Here is an 18,475-nt window from a genome sequence, read left to right as displayed (position 1 = left end):
ATTATAAGTGCATTACTGCCAGGAACTGTAAATATGTTTTTGCCTGATAGCCTTTTGACTCAGTAATATCCTGCTATCTCTGCTGGGCAGGCAAGTTTTCAAACCAAGAAAAGACAGGTTACGATTTTCGTAACCAAACTGCGCTGCTCTCTGAAGTATGCTATGGAAATTCAAATTTGAAGAAGGTCATTAGGAAAAAAAAATCCAGTAATAATAATACTAAAAAAAACCTGCCTGTGATTTTAAAGGAGAACAATTGAAATGTCATCTCCAAAGTGGTGGCGAGAAAGGTACGGCGTGCCCCCGCGAAGAAGTTATTCCTTCCAGAGATACAGATACGCAGACAAACCCTGCTGGATCATACCATACAAACAATTTTAATTGTGTAGTTACAGTCAATAACCACTCCTAGTCAGAACATTTCTGCATAAAGAAAATTGTGATACACTTATAAAAACAGCCAGCTGTAACAAAATAACTGGTGTTTTCATAGCAATAAACTCATAAAAAAGAAATACACCTTTATACAGAAAATTTATACAGCTGTAGCTTTAAAATTGATTGTAAACCAAAGGAAGACACATTGCAAACATCAATTATTTTCACATTAATTGCATAAGTTTCTAAGGTGATCTATTAGTTTTATTTACCTAAGCTTATTTGCATGATAGTAAAAATTGCATACAACAATAAGAGTGAAGCTTATAGTATGAATTGCTTGGATAACATAGAGCACTTTTTATAGGCAACTGTGTAAAGCACATTTTCTCTATTTAAAACTTTTAAGACACTTTGTTTTACTGCCCATCAAAATACATTTATAAATAGAAAAAAGAAAAACCAGTATGGTGACAAGAGAAGCAATATTACATTTAACGGAAACTTCCCCAAACAAACCAAACCAAACAAAAAAAAAGAAAAAACAACAACGAAAAAAAATTTAAAAATAATTAATTACAACATGATGCTGCAGGATCTACAAATAAATTATGAGGACTAAATTGTGTTTCACATTTTTTTCTCTTTTTTTTTTTTTCCTTCTTTTTTTTTTCCCTTATTTTTTCCCCCTACTTTTTTTTTTTCTTTATTTTTTCTTCTTTTTTTTTCTTTATTTTTTCTTTATTTTTTCTTAATTTTTTTCTTAATTTTTTTCTTTATTTTTTATTTTTTCTTTATTTTTTCTTCTTTTTTAATCTTTTTTTTAATCTTTTTTTCCTTCTTAATTTTTTCTTCTTTTTTTTAATTTTTTTTTTCCTTCTTTATATTTTTCTTCTTTTTTTCTTTTTCTTTTTTCTTTTTCTTTTTTCTTTTTTAATCTTTTTATTTTCTTCTTTTTTATTTTCTCTTCTTTTTTTATTTTCTTCTTTTTTTTTTTTTTCCCCATTTGCTTAAAACCCATGTAACAATGAGAATGGAAAATTTAAAAAAACAAAAAAAAAACCCAACCAACAAACCACAATAAAATAAAAAAATCAAAAAAATCCAGTGACCTTTATTCCCAAAAGAAAAAAAAACAAATCTGAATTACGGCAGTGCCATATAATACAAGGCATTTGTTGGCATATGTTATCTTTAAACTGCATTCCACAGTCTATAGTTCTTTTGTAACATACAATAGAACAAGAGTAACAAACTCTCTCTCTCTCTGTTTTTTTTTTACTATTTTCTTTTCTTTTAATTTTTTTTTTAATTTTTCTTTTTTTTTTTTTTTGTAAATAAATGTGAGTTTCCAAAGATCAAATGTGGAGTGCTACGGTAATAATTAACGACGACGACAGCAACAACAAAAAATAACCCAACCAAAAAAAAACCCAAACCAAACCAACCAAAAAAAAAAAAACCAAACCAACCCAAGAACGAGAAACGGAGACAAACAAACAAAAACAATCAAACAAACCAGGAAATCACCAAAGTTGTAATGCTTGTCTGAAGGCTCCAGAATCAAAAATCACTGGTATCATGCTTTATTGGGTACACTCACAGTGTATCCAGTGAACACAAACGAATTACCAAACAATCCTCAATGCTTCATCTGTTTCTGCGAAGCAGTTTGTAAAACAGAGTAAAACATCTAGTGCAGTCTGCATTTATCCTCCTTTTATTTTTTGTGGTTTTTTTTCTTTTTTTAACTCAACTTTTTGTGCAAGTTTTGGGAGATTCATTGGGCCAAACAATGAACGATAAAGGGGGGTTTTTTGTTGTTTGTTTTGTGTTTGTTTTTGTTTTGTTTCGACAGAACGCGAGATGGGATTTTCGTTTCGTTGGGAAATATCAGTGGCACTGTTGAAAGAAAATAATACTTTTAGCTCAGTCTTTCAGTTCAGCATTTATCTCTGTGTTCCCTTCTACCGATAACTCTTCTTCTAGTTTGACTGAAAAGAGCGTGTTTGCGTTTTTGTCTTGGATGCTGTCTTCTAAATCCTTGAGCAACTCCTCTTCTTTGTACTCCGCGACATCCACCTCCAAGCCGGCATTGTCCTTCAGCTTCCCGTGGTGCTTGAGATAGTATCGCTGGTTCTGAAAGAACTTGATAATGGTGTACTTGGGCAGGTCAAGCTGAGCAGAGAGAGTCTGGATTGCTTCTTCATCTGGATACAGGCCTACATCTTGGATGAAACTCTGTAGGATCCCTAGGGCTTCAACAGAAATCTTTGTTCGCGGACGGGTTTTCTGACGATTTTCATCCTCAGATTCAGCTGGTGATGCTACTGTTGGTTGCCTTGGGGGTAGTCTGGGACCTGGTTGCTGTTGCTGTTGCTGCTGCTGTTGTTGCTGTTGCTGCTGCTGCTGCTGCAAGACAAAGCACAGCATTTTTATTATGTGTTTTTTTTTGTACGTGTATTCTTGCTCACGTTTTGTGGTACCCAGAAAACCTGGGGGAGGGGAAATTGCAAAGCTACAAACAAAGGCTTGGTAAGTTTAAAGAACAAAAAGGGAAAAGAGAGGGGGGGAAAAAACAACACAAGACCAAACCCAAAGCAACCCATTTTTGCTGAACCAGAATTAAAATATGAATTAGTAACTCTCTGCATACCTCACATGTCTGCATGTGTGTGAGTAGAAAGGGAGGATAAAGGGACAGTGGGATATCAAACAGAGAGCTAGAAGGAACACTCTAGCTTTGGCTGACTGAAAGCCCTGATGACACGACATCAGTGTGGTTTAGCTGACAAATTTTAATGAACATGCTCCATGAGTCAAGTGCAGACAAGACAAAATGCTAAGCAGGTGACATAGTATGGGATTAACTTGACCAGCTTAGCCAGAACTGTAGCAAGGGGAAAGCGAGAAAAGTGCCAGATGAGGGCAAACGCGAAGGAGCTCTGCCAGCAGCAGCAGCTGCTGCTGCTGCCCGAAACCAAGGGCTGCAAATCTCTAGCAATAGCTAGACTAAGAGACTGGGGGGATCGGGGAGAAGGAGAACATTTTAGCCAAGAGCAGAAATATCCCACAGCTGAGCTGACCTTAGCATGCACTGAAGTCTCATCAAACTTGCAAACGTTATGACAGAATGCGTTAGCTGGAAGGGCCTAACATTACACCGTCAAACCAAGCCTCGGCAAGGACAAAGAGATCCAGAGCTAGGAAACAGGTATTTGCCCTTCTGTCTCTGGCTTCTGTTGCCTGTGGTCCTGGAGAGGGCCTGCCCTGCCCTTGTTCAAGTATCCCAGCATGTAAAGGGGAGCAAACACATTTATCTGTTTCTGTGTTTCTGCTGGGGATTACTTGGTTAATATTATAAAGCACTCAGATGCAAAGCTTTAAATAAGTTGCACTATTATTATTAGATGGGAACATGCTGCATGCCAAACACTCGGGCAATGAGTCAGTATGCACATCAGCAGACTAAGATAAAGCAAATCATGATGTAAATAATTAACAAGACCCTAAAATGAAGTGTTGCAAGCATAGATTTCAGAAAAATTCTTAAAAGGTGAAGCACTGAGCCCTAGGGGCAGAAATTACTTTCTCATCCACCACCCAAGGGCAGGACACTACCAGATCACATTTAAAATCGAAAAGGAAATTTATCAGCTACTGTTTTTGTTGACAATTCTTTTGCTTCACAACACAGGAAGTGCTGGTTAGTAAGATATTTTGGATCAGCACATTTCTTGTCATATGGTACAAACCACCAGTTATTACTGAAAAACACAACAGCAGCAAAACAAGCAGTGGTTATCACTACATTTCATTTCCCTTTCTGAGTCTCCCCCCTTGTAAATTCTGGTGTGTCGGCAGCAGTTTCCAAGCTTCCAGTTGCAGCTCACTTGCAGACCCCAAGATGCAGAAAACACTGCAAGCAGAGCATCAATACTGGAGGAGTTACAATTCTTGCCACTTCACGGTGCCACTCCTGGCTGTGGAGACTCTGCACAGCTCTCCCCACCCAGTTGAGAAGCCACCACTTCAAGCGATCTTCTTATTGTAAGATATGACACAAATGCTAGTGGGATTGGGGCTTTTGCCTCATCCCTATTCACATCCTTTCATGTTTTATGGTCTGTGAGCAGTCCCATTCAAGGCTTCAGCCCCAAAGAGATTCAGGACTACTCCCAGCACATTAAATTCTTACAAGACTGAAGGCTTTGCATATACAGCTTGAAAACTCTATATTTATGCATTTATGTAGAAGAGCAGAAACAAAACTCAGGCCCAGCCTCCCAATCCTTAGTCTTACAAGTCATATTATGAGATTACAAGGCAACTCCTTATGTGAATAATATTTAGGAGATCAAACACACGACATTTATCAACAAGGCAAGAAAACCTAACTACGTGGCACAGTGGCTGAGTGTTTACACCGTGCATAAGCTTCTCCTTTTATCCCTTGAAGAAGCAGTTTTATTAAACACCATGTACATTTTCAAACAAGTGCTGGTTTATTACTTAATACAGATCTTTCTCTCCCTTTTTGCTAAATCAAACAGCAAGTTTCCAGGCTTTCCCAATTATTCTAGCACTTGATATCCTAAGGGATTGTCTTACTCAGTTTGCTTTATCTTTAATATACACTTGTGTTGTTTCTGGCTGTGAGATAAGTCTCTCCTTCCCAGCTTTGTAAATAATTTTCTGTACAGGTAGCACAAATGATACACACTGGGTCTTAGCTGAGGTTGAGAAAGCACAGGGTAATACCTGCCCTTTAAGAGGGAGTAGTTAAAAGGCTGATCTCAGGTCTTTTATGAGAAAGGATTAAAGACTCCTCAGCTCAGAGAGACAGCAGTTCACATTGCTCACCTGGGCTACAATGCTAAGCAAGACTGCCAGCCGTGCTCCCACTTTTTGTGCCCATGCAAGCAAAGGGTGGGTGCAGCCCATGGAGGAGGGCACAATGCTAGGACTACCCTGGAGCAGAGGACAGCTGTTTCCAAGCCCTATGGCACGGGTCCTGCATCCCCTCCTCTCTCCCTGACACGGTGTCCTTGTGCCAGCTCACCTGTGGAGCAGCACCCAGCCAAGGTCCAGCAGTCAGCAGGCCTGGTAAGAAAGCGCCTCTATGCTCTCCTTTCCCAAGGGTGGTGGGAGAGGGGCTCTGAAGGAAAAACAAACAAACATTGACTCACCCCAGCCTAGACTGAGGCCAAAGAAGGATGAGGAATCCCCTACCCTTCACTCCTACCCAGCGCAAGCTGGAGGCTTGAGCGTATCTTTTGAACGTCAGCGCAACAAGGTCCTCTGGCATTGCTGGCAAGCTGTTTGTGCCAACCAGTGGCAAACACCTCTGCCTTTTGGTCCTCACACCTGTCTAGGCAGGGACAGCCCAGCATGCGGGTGCCTCTGTGCCACCACATGCACACACACCTGTGAAAAACCAAAAAAGCTGATGCAAAAGCTGTGGGTGGATGCAGAGCCTTCCTTGAGCTCTGGCAGCGGCTGGCAGCGCACTCTTATCTCATACCGGGAGACCTGTGTTTAGCCCGGCCAGAAAGAAAGAAACACTAATTTCCTTTGCTCTGTTTAAAGCTTTATTTACTTAGTGCTCTGTGGGATTGGCCAAGGTAAACTAACCTGAATCTGTTCTGCTGGCACATGGATAATGTGGGAAGGCCTGTCACCATGGTGATGAACCGCATTGCTCTCTTGTTCATAAATGGCATCGCGTTCAGGCTGAGGAAGACTGAGGAACCTTCGGATCATGGAGAGATTCTCCCAGAGGGTCCTGTTCTCTGGTGAAGGATCTTCTTTCCAACGTAACAGCTCACAGAGCCATCCCTTGAAAATAACACCAGCAAAAGGTTAGTTTTTTCCCCTAACTTCACAAGAGGCAAAATGAGGATGAAACATGGACCTTAGAGGCACCGCATGCTCTTACACACTCCTGATAGGAAAAAGCTTTCACCGTACAGTCTGGGCTCAAAGCAAACACTGACACACTGTGTGAGAGGGTGCTGTACTGTTTCACAGACCCTTGCCCACCACCAATGTTTTTGAAAGCACCTCCCCTTTGGGTCCTGCACCACAGCACTGGTTTTCTTTGAAATACAGTGGTTGATAAAGGCAGAATCCCTGACAGGGTTCTCACTGACATCAGTATATTCTCTTTTCTTTTATGCATGGCTACATGCACAGAGGACCACTGAGTTTCAGAAAGCAGTAAATTGGTGAGCAGTATTCTGTTAGGGCTGGTCAGGAAGCAAGATATGCTCACTTCTGACACACTCTTTATACCATTTCCACAACATCACAAGACAGCAAGTTGCCCAAGAGCTTACCTACTTCAATCCAGATGTGGTTTTGTGAAGTAATCTATAGACTTCCCTGCAAGAACTGCAGTGGTTACTAATTTTCTTCCACATGAGACATACAAGTTAATCACAGAATCACAGAACGCCAGGAGCCAGAAGGGACCTTGAAAGATCACCCAGTGCAAACCCCCCCCTGCCAGAGCAGGATCACCTAGACCACATCACACAGGAACATAGCCAGGTGGGCCTTGACTATCTTCAGAGAGGGAGACTCCACAGCCCCCCTGGGCATCCTGTTCCAGTGTTCTGTCACCCTCACAGGGAAAAAAATTCTTCCTCATGTTTCCATGGAACTTCCTATGCCTCAGCTTCCACCCTTTGCCCCTTGTGCTGTCATTGGGCATCAGCAAACAGAGCCTGGCTCCATCCTCTGGGCTCTCACCCTTTACAGCTTTATAAACATGAATGAGGTCACCTCTCAGGCTCATCCTCTCCAAGCTACAGAGCCCTCAGCTCGCTCAGTCTCTCCTCATAAGGAAGATGTACCACTCCCTTAATGATTTTTGCAGCTCTGTGCTGGACTCTTTCAAGCAGATCCCTGAGGACCTTCTTGAACTGAGGGGCCCAGAACTGGACACAATATTCCAGATGCAGCTTCACTAGGGCAGCGTAGAGGGGGAGGAGAACCTCTCTCCAGCTACTAACCACAGCCCTTCTAATCCACCCCAGAATGCCATTGGGCTTCTTGGCCACCAGAGCTTATTGCTGTCTCATGGTCTACCTCCCATCCACTAGGACCCCCAGGTCCCTTTCCCCTTCACTGCTCTCCAGCAGGTCAGTCCCCAGCCTATACTGATACCTTGAAAATTTAACAATCTTGAAAATGTAACAATGTTCTTACATCTTCTTTAAACTTAATGCATGATTATGTTTTCTCTTAATTGTGCACTGCTAGTTTCAAGAGACTGCCAACGCTTTGGACAGCGGAGTGTGCCTCAGCAGCAAATTTTGATAGATTAAAATGTAGAAAAGACAGAATTTACATGCATAAAACATGCATATTTCTTTTGGGTTTAGCTTCACGAATCTGTTTCCAAAACTACATCCCTGTGATTTTATTTCTCAATGCTGCAGGAAAGATAATGTGGCAGTTTATGGAATCAACAAATAATGTACGTGTACAGAAGCTTGTAGATCCATTTTATATGTACTGGTAGTTAAAAACTGGTTTATCCAGACTAGTTTACTACTAGATACAATACCCATTTTATATGTACTGGTAGTCAAAAACTGGTTTATCCAGACTAGTTTACTTCTAGATACAATAGATAGAGAGATACAATATAGATAAGTATTTTCTTGAAAACATTCAGAACTTTAGCTAACAGTTAATAAATGCAGTGTAAAAATATTGCCATGATAGGAAGAGGTGAAAGTAAACAAATAATCTTAATGCATTCATGTTGCATATGAAAATATTTAGTGAGATGTGTATACAAATTTGAAGTATATTCTCTTGGATAGAACTGGAAAACTGAACTAATGACACAGGAGAAAATGCCCCCAAGCAACAGAAATAAGCAAAATGACAAATGTTAGGGAGATGGTTGCACCATGTGATAGGACGAAGGGCAATGGATGTAAACCACAGCATAGGAAGTTCCACCTCAACATGTGGAGGAACTTCTTCACTGTGAGGGTCACAGAGCACTGGAACAGGCTCCCCAGAGAGGTTGTGGAGTCTCCTTCTCTGGAGACCTTCCAGACCCATCTGGATGCATTCCTGTGCGACCAGTGCTGGATTCTATGGTCCTTGCTTTGTCGGGAGGGGTTGGATTTGCTGATCTCTGTGGGTCCCTTCCAACCTCTACCATCCTGTGATGGTGATAGCAGAGCTGAGAAAGCAAAAATCTAAATGGGTCCAAAATCTGGTGAGTGCTCACTAGGGGTACAAGGCAGGGAGGGGAGAGGAGAGGGAGAAGAACAGCAGCAGCAAAGGACCTCCTTACAGTGTGCCCTGTTCCTTGACCATCTGGAAAGGGTGGATGCCTGGTACTGCCCCAGGCTTTACCACACTGACTAGGAAATGTGGCCAAACTCATTCAGCTAGAGCATGTAACATCTAGCCCGTCCCAGATGGAATTGTATGGTGTGCCTTTAAATCAGCAGCAAGGGTCTGTGGTCTTCCCTCCTCAGCATAAGGCACCCTGGGATGTATTAGCAGGTTAATGCATGAACTGTCCCTGTCCTTAACAAAATCAAATAGGCTGCTTGTGTTTCTCTGCCCACTTTGCTTCCACAGGGACATGTGTTGGATTACGCTCAGCAGCAGCATTAGTTTTCAGCAGTGAGCTGAAAGAGCTGCAATCAGAAAGCACAGCTAGTTGTTGGGGATGGAGGAGAGAAGAAAGGAAATGAATCCAGGTATTTTAATTAAAATGCAGCTATAAAATTTTTAATTAGAAACCCCCAAATGAAACAGCCCACCCCAAAGCATAAAGATTCATAGATGCACAGAACAGTTTGGGTTGGAAAGGACCTCAAAGATCTTCTAGTTCCAACCAGCCTGCCATGGCCAGGGACACCTTCCACTAGACCAGGTTGCTCAAGGCCAGTTGTCCCCTTTGGTTGTCTGGAGTCTGCACTACTTCACATTGAAGCTAACAGTGGTGAAAGAGAGCAGAGCTGACTCTCATGGCAGCCAGGTGAAACTAAAACCATCCAAAACAACCTGTCCTCTTCCATGACACTTCTCTGAGGCACACAGACACCCTGCAAAAGAGGTTGCACTACGCATCCAGAAATTGCACAGAGTTGGTATGGTGACCACCCGAATCACAGATGTTTTTCGGGGGGGAATAAAGACAGCAGAAACTCTTTTTAAACAAGCAGTAGTATAAAGTATTTCCTAAGCAATCCTATTTTTATGCTGATTAAACATATTTTACAACAAGAAGGTTTTAGTTAACTAAGAAATTCCTTCTCCCTTCACTGTCATGTCTGGTTTTATGTTTACTAGATCAGACCTTATCTTCACTAATTGCTGAGAGCTAACATGGTATTCCCGGTATTCTTCTATCAACTTCTGCACTGAAATAGTACTTCTTACCCCTTCTGTAGAAATGATTTGATGAATTGCAACCTGACACATGTCTATGCTAGCCTTCCAAGGAAGCAGTATTTTGAGATACTGAAATCAGGGATTTCTGACATGGTACACAGACTGCTCTCCTACCAAAACGTCTCCTCTGGGTTTGGCATATGTTTTAAAAGTAGACACACTCATATGAAACACATGACAGACAGCATGGCAGTGACCACTTGAATTATGTTAAAATTACATGGTGGTGACCACTTGAATTATGCTAAAATTCCAAGGATGGAAACTATTTTTTTCTTCATTTTTAAATCTTCATGGTGTATCACACCATGTATTTCTGAAAACATTTATGATGATCTTTGAGGTCTCTTCCAACCTTGGTGAGTCTGTGAAATTTCATAGTTTCATAGCTTCATTCAGGGTTGGGAGGGACCACAAGGATCATCTAGTTCCAACCCCCCTGCCATGGGCAGGGACACCCCACACTAGAGCAGCCTGGCCACAGCCTCAGCCAGCCTGGGCTTAAACACCTCCAGGGACGGGGCCTCGACCACCTCCCTGGACAACCCATTCCAGGGTTTCACCACTCTCATGGTGAAGAACCTCCTCCTCACATCTAGCCTGAATCTCCCCACCTCCAGCTTCATTCCATTCCCCCTAGTCCTGTCACTACCTGAGATCCTGAGAAGTCCTTCCCCAGCCTTCCTGTAGGCCCCCTTCAGATACTGGAAGGCCACAATTAGGTCACCTCAGAGCCTTCTCTTCTCCACACTGAACAGCCCCAACTCCTTCAGTCTGTCCTCATAGGAGAGGTGCTCCAGCCCTCTGATCATCCTCGTGGCCCTTCTCTGGACACGTTCCAGCACCTCCACATCCCTCTTGTAATAGGGGCTCCAGAACTGGACACAGTACTCCAGGTGGGGTCTCACCAGGGCTGAGTAGAGGGGGAGGATCACCTCCCTCGACCTGCTAGCCACACTTCTCCTGATGCAGCCCAGGATCTGATTGGCTTTGCGGGCTGCAAGTGCACACTGAGAGCTCCTGTTGAGCTTCTTGTCCATCAGCACCCCCAAATATTCTCAGAAGAGATAGTGAATGGTCAGCAACAGAGGCTGTAAGGCTTTACTTTGTTAAGAGACTAAAAGCTTTCTATCAATGTGCTGCCTTTCGTTTCCAACCAAACAAAACTGGAAGTATTTCATTCAGTTTCAGGTTCAGGTTCAGAATTCTGTATACAACTTAATGCTGATACAAAAGTCAGCCAGATAAGAATGTATGAAATGGTTTGTTAAACTGTAGGAAAAGCAATCACACAGGCTTTACTAAGAGTCAATTTTAAGCTCTGTAAAACTTCTGAGTATTGTTTTCACTTGACCTAAGAGGCTGCTGTAGGTAAATGCAGTTGAATTTACAAGTGAACGCAATGATGCTGATTTTTCTCCTCTTGCACTCACATTTAAGTTCAGAGCAATTTCTGTCTAGTTCACACAGTTCATTCGGAAGGAGGGCTCGGGCCACAGTTGTTGTTCGGGGTTGGTTTTAGTTTGGTTTGGTTTGGTTGGGTTTTGTTGGTTGGTTTTGGTTTGTTGTTTTGTGGTGGGGTTTTTGTTTGTTTGTTTTCACAGTCTTACAGAAAGTGGAGAGGACCACACAATAATAAAGAAATACATGTAACTCCAATTAGATCACAACTGGTTTCCACAGCCTATCGTTAAAAAACGCGGCCTTAAAATCATTAAGCTGATGTATTTGTTGTGGGAAGGCAAACCCCCCAAAACTCTGCACTGACATTGGGAACAACCTCGATTTTAAAACAGTAAATTTGCCAGGCAACATTACACTGAATATAAAGAGAGTACAAAGCAAAATATAAACATTAGCCACATGTAAATATGTTTGGAGAACTTTCAGGATGTTACTACTTTTCAAACTGACAAAGTTTAATTTGACACCTTCTGTTCTAAAACCTTTGTTTCTATTCAAAATCACGCCTTTAGCTGCTATCAATCACTATGCTCTCCCTATTACTTAAAATACTGGCATGGGCCCTGGATAAGCTGAAAATGCCATGCAGATGAATTCTGAGATAATATGTTCAAACCTGTTATATACAACACAAATCCTGTAAAGTTATGTATTGTAAACCTACATTTATTGGGAACTAAAAGTCTTAAATCCATCTGCTACAAAGAAAATACTGTTATGCACTTTCAAGTAACCAAGTACCATCTGCAAAGGTCTTGCTACAGTAAGCAAGAAAATGGTGAAGAAAAAAAAAAAAAGATGCTAAACCTAAGATATCTAAAATAAATAAGAGTCTTCTGTCTAGTTTTCTGATATGGATTTAGTACAGCAACATAAGACATTGGGGGGGTGGGGTGGGGGGGAACTGTGAAAGCTGATCTGCCAAACTACTGCAGGAAAAGCGCAAAGATAACTGCCAAACATTAGACTCTGCAAGACCCATGAGCAGGCTTGTTTCAAAGCAACCATCTATGCCTTTTAGCTATGGATCCAAATGGCATTTTATTTAGTTTGACCTGTGCTGTGTTGAAATAAAATCTTCTGCTCTTTCGCACGGAGTTTCTAAGAAGCTATTCTTGCAATCTGGTTATTTTGTCTTAATAAACAGCAAAATCTAACAGCAGACTGCACTTTAAGGTGTAAATACCAACCCTGAGCAGATCAAAGAGCATCACAATCATGAGAGATGTTCTCTCTGGGCAACACTTTCCCAATCAGCAACAAACACATCTAGACAGGGAAGAAAGGGCTTCAAGGTACAGCAGCTGAACTCTTTTGTTTGATGGATTTGTGATAGTGTTAATAATTTGCCAAATTCTGAATGCCTCTTACGGAATAACTAAGAAAGGCTCTGCCGGTTTTGGAAGAGCTGTAATTTGATTCTAAGGAGGCAAAACATTTTAGAGCATCAATGCTAAGATACCAGCAGCTTTTCTTTGGTACGGTGTATCTCAGGATTATTTTGTATCATTCTCTGGGGCATATAATATAATAAAGACATATGGTGTTCAAAGAAATCAGTCAAAATACGGAGGTATTTGATACAAACATTTTAGCAGAAACTGTGAATTGCATTTGAGCATCTCCTACGAACAAAGACTAAGTACATAATCCATTAAACAGTACTTCTAACCCCCCAAAATTGAGCATTGTGCACTAAAGTAGACATTCTGAATGAGAGCATTTTCAGCAACTCACTGTAAAGCTAGCAATTTATCATTCAGCAAATAATTTTCTACTTTTAAAAGAATCTGTAAGTGTTACTTATGCTAATGAAGACTGTTTTTAATCTGCCCACAAACATGCTAATAGAGGACAAGTTTTGTTTTTCCTTTATTTACAATGCTGAAGGCATTCCAGTTTATGGAACACAGATATGAAATTACACTTGGTAAAATGAGCTCTTAATTGTCTGAGCAACACAAATCCTTCACCTTTAACACAAAAGCTTACAGACAAAACAAAAGAAAGAACTCCTGGACTCAACTTTAAATATTGACTTTTGGGTGGGTTGTTTTTTTTTCGCCTTCAAAAGGCATTCAATTTGCTTTAAAAATCTCATTTTTGTTCCAAACAGGCTGTGTTCATCATAGGTATTTCCAGTTATTTTCAAAACACAATCTGAGAGGAGGAAGAGAGGCGCAAGAGAGGCAGAAGAGAGGCGGAAGAGAGAAGGAAGAGAGGCAGAAGAGAGGCGGAAGAGAGAAGGAAGAGAGGCAGAAGAGAGGCACAAGAGAGGCGGAAGAGAGGAGCAAGAGAGGAGCAATACAGGAGCAAGAAGGAGGAGAGGCCAACATCCCCACTACAGCACATGCATATAGTCTTAATCTTAGTCTTTAGTATTAAACTTGTAAGCTGCTCATTGCACAGAAAGGTTGCTTTGGAAAAAGTCATCATACTTTGAACGAGATACATAATGGTAGCAAAGGAGTACTGAAAGCATTTAAATTATTTACTAGGTTAAAAGGGTGAAATGGTACTTTAAATACATCAAATTTCATCATCTGGGCCATTTTTTGGTGGCAAAGTGGTATTGATCTTTCCAAATGCTTAAAATTAACTATTTCCAGAAGGTCATTATTTGATTAAAGGCATTAAAGTTGAGGGCAAGAAATGATGTACTTTGTCTTCTTTCCCATTCAAATAATCATGTAATTTAATCACAACTATCCCTTCATGTCCTGTAATAAAAATGTTTGTCTTAAGATATTGTTCTTTACCTAACATATTAACCTTTAAATGTTATGAAGTACTTAAGAATAATCTCTGCTTAGAGAAGATTCTTCCATAATGCAATGAAAGGATCTCCAGCATTTAAACTGATAAGGCCAAATTTCCCCTACGCATTGATTAGAAAACGCATTAAAGCCTTCAGCTGAGATTTCTCAGAGTGTTCAACAAGATGGAAAATTCAGGGAGTTCTGAATCAGCCAGCTTATGCATATGGCACTGAGGAGCAAAATACACACATTTCACGTCAATGTAAATAAATGCAACAAATAAGTAACAATGGACACAGCTTTAATTTATCCGGGGAATGTTGTTTGTGCTGCATTTGGAAGAACACAGCAAGGAACGCCCACCACAGGGCAAGAACAGAGCGTTTCATTCAAAATGGTTTTCCAGGATGAGAAATCTGAGTTCTTTTGGGGTGAAATACCTGTCTGTAGGCTCAGACACAGCAGATGAAGGAGGATCTCCTCCCCCTCTACCCTGCCCTGGTGAGACCTCACCTGGAATATTGCATCCAGTTTTGGGCTGCCCAGTTCAGGAGGGACAGGGATCTACTTGAGAGAGTCAAACAGAGGACAAGGGTGATGAAGGGACTGGAGCACTGCCCGATGAGGAGAGGCTGAGAGACCTGGGGGTGGTTAGTCTGGAGAAGAGAAGCCTGAGAGGAGATTCAATCAATGTTTATAAATATCTAAGGGCTGGGTGTCAAGAGGGAGGGGACAGGCTGTTCTCCATTGCATCCTGGGATAGGACAAGGGGCAATGGATAGAAACTACAGCACAGGAGGTTCCACCTCAGAAAGAGGAAGAACTTCTTCACTGTGAGGGTCACAGAGCACTGCAACAGGCTGCCCAGAGAAGTTGTGGAGTCTCCTTCTCTGGAGATGCTCAAGACCCACCTGGATGCATTCCTGTGTGATCTGTGCTAGAATCTGTAGTCCTGCTCTGGCAGCAGGGGGGTTGGACTTGATGATCTCTGGAGGTCCCTTCCAACCCCTTACGTCCTGTGAACCTCTGGAGCAAGCCTACGTTACGAGAGCAGTCCTAATGACCCTTAACTGTTCTGCAATTGCCTGACTGCAGGAACCTTTATTATGACTGCAGGTGTGTCTTTCCTGAAATACATAAATTGTCCTGGTTATCTACCATGCAAAGCCCAGAGACCTAGGCCACCAGGTATTTTTAGGAAAACTAGCAATCTACCAGACTTAGTAGTTTTTGATACTGAGCAACACCCCTGTCAGTGGAAATCTTTTCAGGGTGTTTCTATTTTCAAACAGTTTTAAGCACTGACTTCTGCAAGGTGTACACTTCTGAGTCATTTTTGAAACTGCTGTGAATGTTCAATACTTTGGGATTTCTCTATTTTTCTCACAAAACTGTGCCTCTTTACCTCAAGAAACTGGTTTCCAGCCTGCTCCAGAAGAGAGATACCACAATACAAATGCCTCTTACTGCGATGTAAGCTAAACATAAACGTCCCCCAATAAGAAGAGTTGCCTTAGCATTCTGTTTACCATAATCAGCCTTAAGTTTCAGGCTTTGCCTTTGAGCATTCCCCTGAATCAGAGAAAAGTTTGAAACCTGAAGCTGTCCTTTATCTCCAGATATTTCTGGTTTATCTATTTTACTGGCTTTCATTACTCCAACACTGAAAGGGGAAGCCAGATGTGAATTTTAAACAAATCTGTATCTGCCATCATAATAGAGGAGATTTAGCAAAACAAACAAACTGAAGCCCCTCCAACCTCATAGGGCTTTTCAGAAGAAAGGTAAACTTCACTAGCAGGAAAAACTTCCTTTGAAGAATAGTGATACAGATTATGACAGCTCTTTAAATTTCTTCTCCAACCTATTATTCAGCTACACCATCTGTCTGGATGCTACCTCTACCTCTTCTCTGGATTGTGAAAACAAATGACCAAACAGGTAGCAGTGGTACTGACATTTCACTGTACATTTTTGGTGATATTTTAGGGGGGAAATGATTCATAATGTCTCTTCTCTCTGCTTTAGCTGCATCACTTCTTGTTTGTTGTATTAGACCCTTTACTCAGAGTGGCTAAGAGCCAGTGCCCCTGAAAAACTTGGTGGATTGTGGTACATTTACTGAATATGAACACTTGAGATGCTTCACCAGCACTTGGGAAGAGAAAAACCTAACCTTTAACTCAAAAAACCTGATTGAAACTTAAGTATTATTACTTTTTAGTTGAGTGTAGGGGGAATTGAATAGCCCAGATGAAGCTTGGCTCCTCTGCTCTCTGCTTCCTCCACCTTTCCTTTCCCTTGTTCAAATGTAGCTTTTCTACAGCATTCCTTTCAATTGCCTAGCAATGATAGATAGGCACAAGCCCTAATCAAAAACATAATATTCATGCCTTTGAAAATCCTACGTAAAATTCAACTACATTCATATGTAAAAAGAAGGGGGGGGAGGGAAGTAGATGCAGAAAAACAGTGGGTGAAGCTTTATTCTGCCTTCCTCTACTCCAGATTCTTCCTCTTTCACGCACAAAATTCAACTGACTTTGTCACCAGAAGGTACATGTGACACAAATGGACTTAGCAATAAAAGAAATAATCTGAACAAGAAGAAACAACTGCTAATTATTAAATAAGTCAGTCTTAGTCTGGGACATTGCTTTTTATAGTGCAGGCATATAAAATGGGTCAGTGAGTTTCACAAGAGGATGACTGGCAATATATGTCCCTTTATCTTTTATTTAAGTAGAGAGAAGTACTGATTTCACTGCAATACCAATGCTTCCCTTGAAAGCAAACACAACCCTAAGCCCAACCACGACCTTTAATAGCCTGCATTCATTTATTCTTACACAAGCAATCAATTTTTCTATGGAAGCTACCTCTGCAGTTTAGTCAAAGAGTCCTTAGCACAAAGAACAAGGCAACTTAAAAATAAAATAAAGTCTTTTTTTTTTTACTGCTATCAATTTACAAGTGAACAGCAAACATTTATCATTGTGTTGCTTACAGAGATCTAACATTTGTTTTGGAGGGAAGACCTGCAGTAGAAAAGGTCACAGGGCTGAAGTGCCACTTCCACAATGACTTAAATATGTGGCTATCACACTGACAGATTTTGAAAGTTGTTGGGTTTTTTTTAATCCTCATTTCCCAGAAGGAGTAATTTAAATCTGTGGCTTCTTCTCATATGATTGATTTCTTTTTTTTTCTAAGTTTTATTTTATTTTTTTCAGCATTCACTTTGGATGGAGGGGAGATCTCCCACACACTGAGAAATCAGAGGCTAGTAGATATTTAGACTTCATTGTAAATTCAGGTCAGCTGACAAGACACTCCAACTAGCAGCACTGTTCCAAAACACACAGCTCAGATCCATTCTCAGACATCCCTTCACATTTTATGACTAAATGTTGTAGGGTTGGGGTTGGTTTGTTTGTTTGTTTGTTTTTCTTGAACTAGACATTTAACAGAAATTTTATCAGAATATCTAACTTTCCTCCTGCAGCTCAGCTGGTTTCTGTGGCTCTCAGCTGGTTTCTGTGGCTCTCAGCTTGTTAGTGAAGGACATTTAATGCTCTGATGATGCCAAGAGGGAAGGAAGCGTTAAGGAAATTCAAACAGAAACTTTTCCCTAACTTTCCTCCAGATTCTGTTAACCACAGAAACAGTCAGAAAATTAATTATGATCATTACCTCAATGTAGTTTAAAAAAAAGAGGGATGCCTCCCAGCACATTATAAAGGAGCAGCCAGAAGCACAGCTCTCACCCGTGCTAAAATAAAGGCAGTGAAGCCCTTAGAAAGCTAAAACACTCTTACTGGTAGCATGGTTACTCAGGGCACAGACAAAAGGCTAGGAAAGCTGGATCAAAAGGCAGGCTGAAGAGATCAGGTTTCTCCCTCCTGGGTGGGAATTGACACAAGAGTGTTTTCAGGTAGTTTGCTGTCAGGATGGGGACAAGAACAGCCACAAAAGCAAAGCTCATAGAGCAAGCTGTGCCTAGCATTAGACTTCTTAGGAGCCAAGAAAAGTGCCAGCCGAGCTGAGCCTCGGCAGCATTTCCAGGCAGCAGCTTCTGCTCTTAAATCAGATGGAGCATGGAGCAGGCACTCTTCTTCCTGCCCTGATCCAGCCATCCTGTTCCTCATCTGAAAAGGGATCGACTTTAGACAGACTCTCTCCTCATATTAGAGAGCAGCAAATGATTTCTCAGAGAAGCAGCAAACTGGTTGCCTCAGAGCAAAAGTAAAAAGAATTTAATTTAAGACCTTCTTAGCTGTTCTAAAAAATGTTTTTCTATAGACAGTGGGAAACAACCCTTCACCTGAATTGTAGTTGGGCACTCCTGCAACAGAGCACTTCTTGGACCACAGCTGCCCATTTGTTTCTGTTTGCACCAGATGCCTTTATTCTTTTCAGGGACATGTCTAGCAGCCCTGGGT

The 18,475-nt window shown here is 41.2% G+C and overlaps 1 protein-coding gene across 6 annotated transcripts in view; it reads right to left on the bottom strand.

Annotated features, from left to right (window-relative positions):
• Positions 1–351: 351 nt before the first annotated feature.
• SATB1 (SATB homeobox 1) overlaps positions 352–18,475 on the bottom strand; it is a 101,711-nt gene continuing 83,587 nt past the window's right edge. For 3 of the 6 annotated variants that reach the window (XM_068152323.1, XM_068152326.1, XM_068152322.1), the window contains 3 exons: positions 6,013–6,216; positions 5,441–5,536; positions 352–2,790 (listed from right to left, as the gene is read on the bottom strand). In XM_068152323.1, the coding sequence (XP_068008424.1) occupies positions 2,308–2,790; positions 5,441–5,536; positions 6,013–6,216 (783 nt within the window). In that variant the 3' untranslated portion in view covers positions 352–2,307. The remainder of the gene's footprint in view (positions 2,791–5,440; positions 5,537–6,012; positions 6,217–18,475) is intronic. The other 3 variants (XM_068152327.1, XM_068152328.1, XM_068152329.1) reach the window with 3 other exon arrangements.

Source organism: Melanerpes formicivorus, unplaced genomic scaffold (genome assembly GCF_026170545.1).
Source record: "Melanerpes formicivorus ecotype bairdi unplaced genomic scaffold, bMelFor1.0.p_v2 SCAF_23, whole genome shotgun sequence".
Classification (NCBI taxonomy): domain Eukaryota; kingdom Metazoa; phylum Chordata; class Aves; order Piciformes; family Picidae; genus Melanerpes; species Melanerpes formicivorus.
The sequence above is the reverse complement of the archived record's forward strand: the minus strand, read 5'-3'. Positions and strand labels throughout refer to the sequence as shown.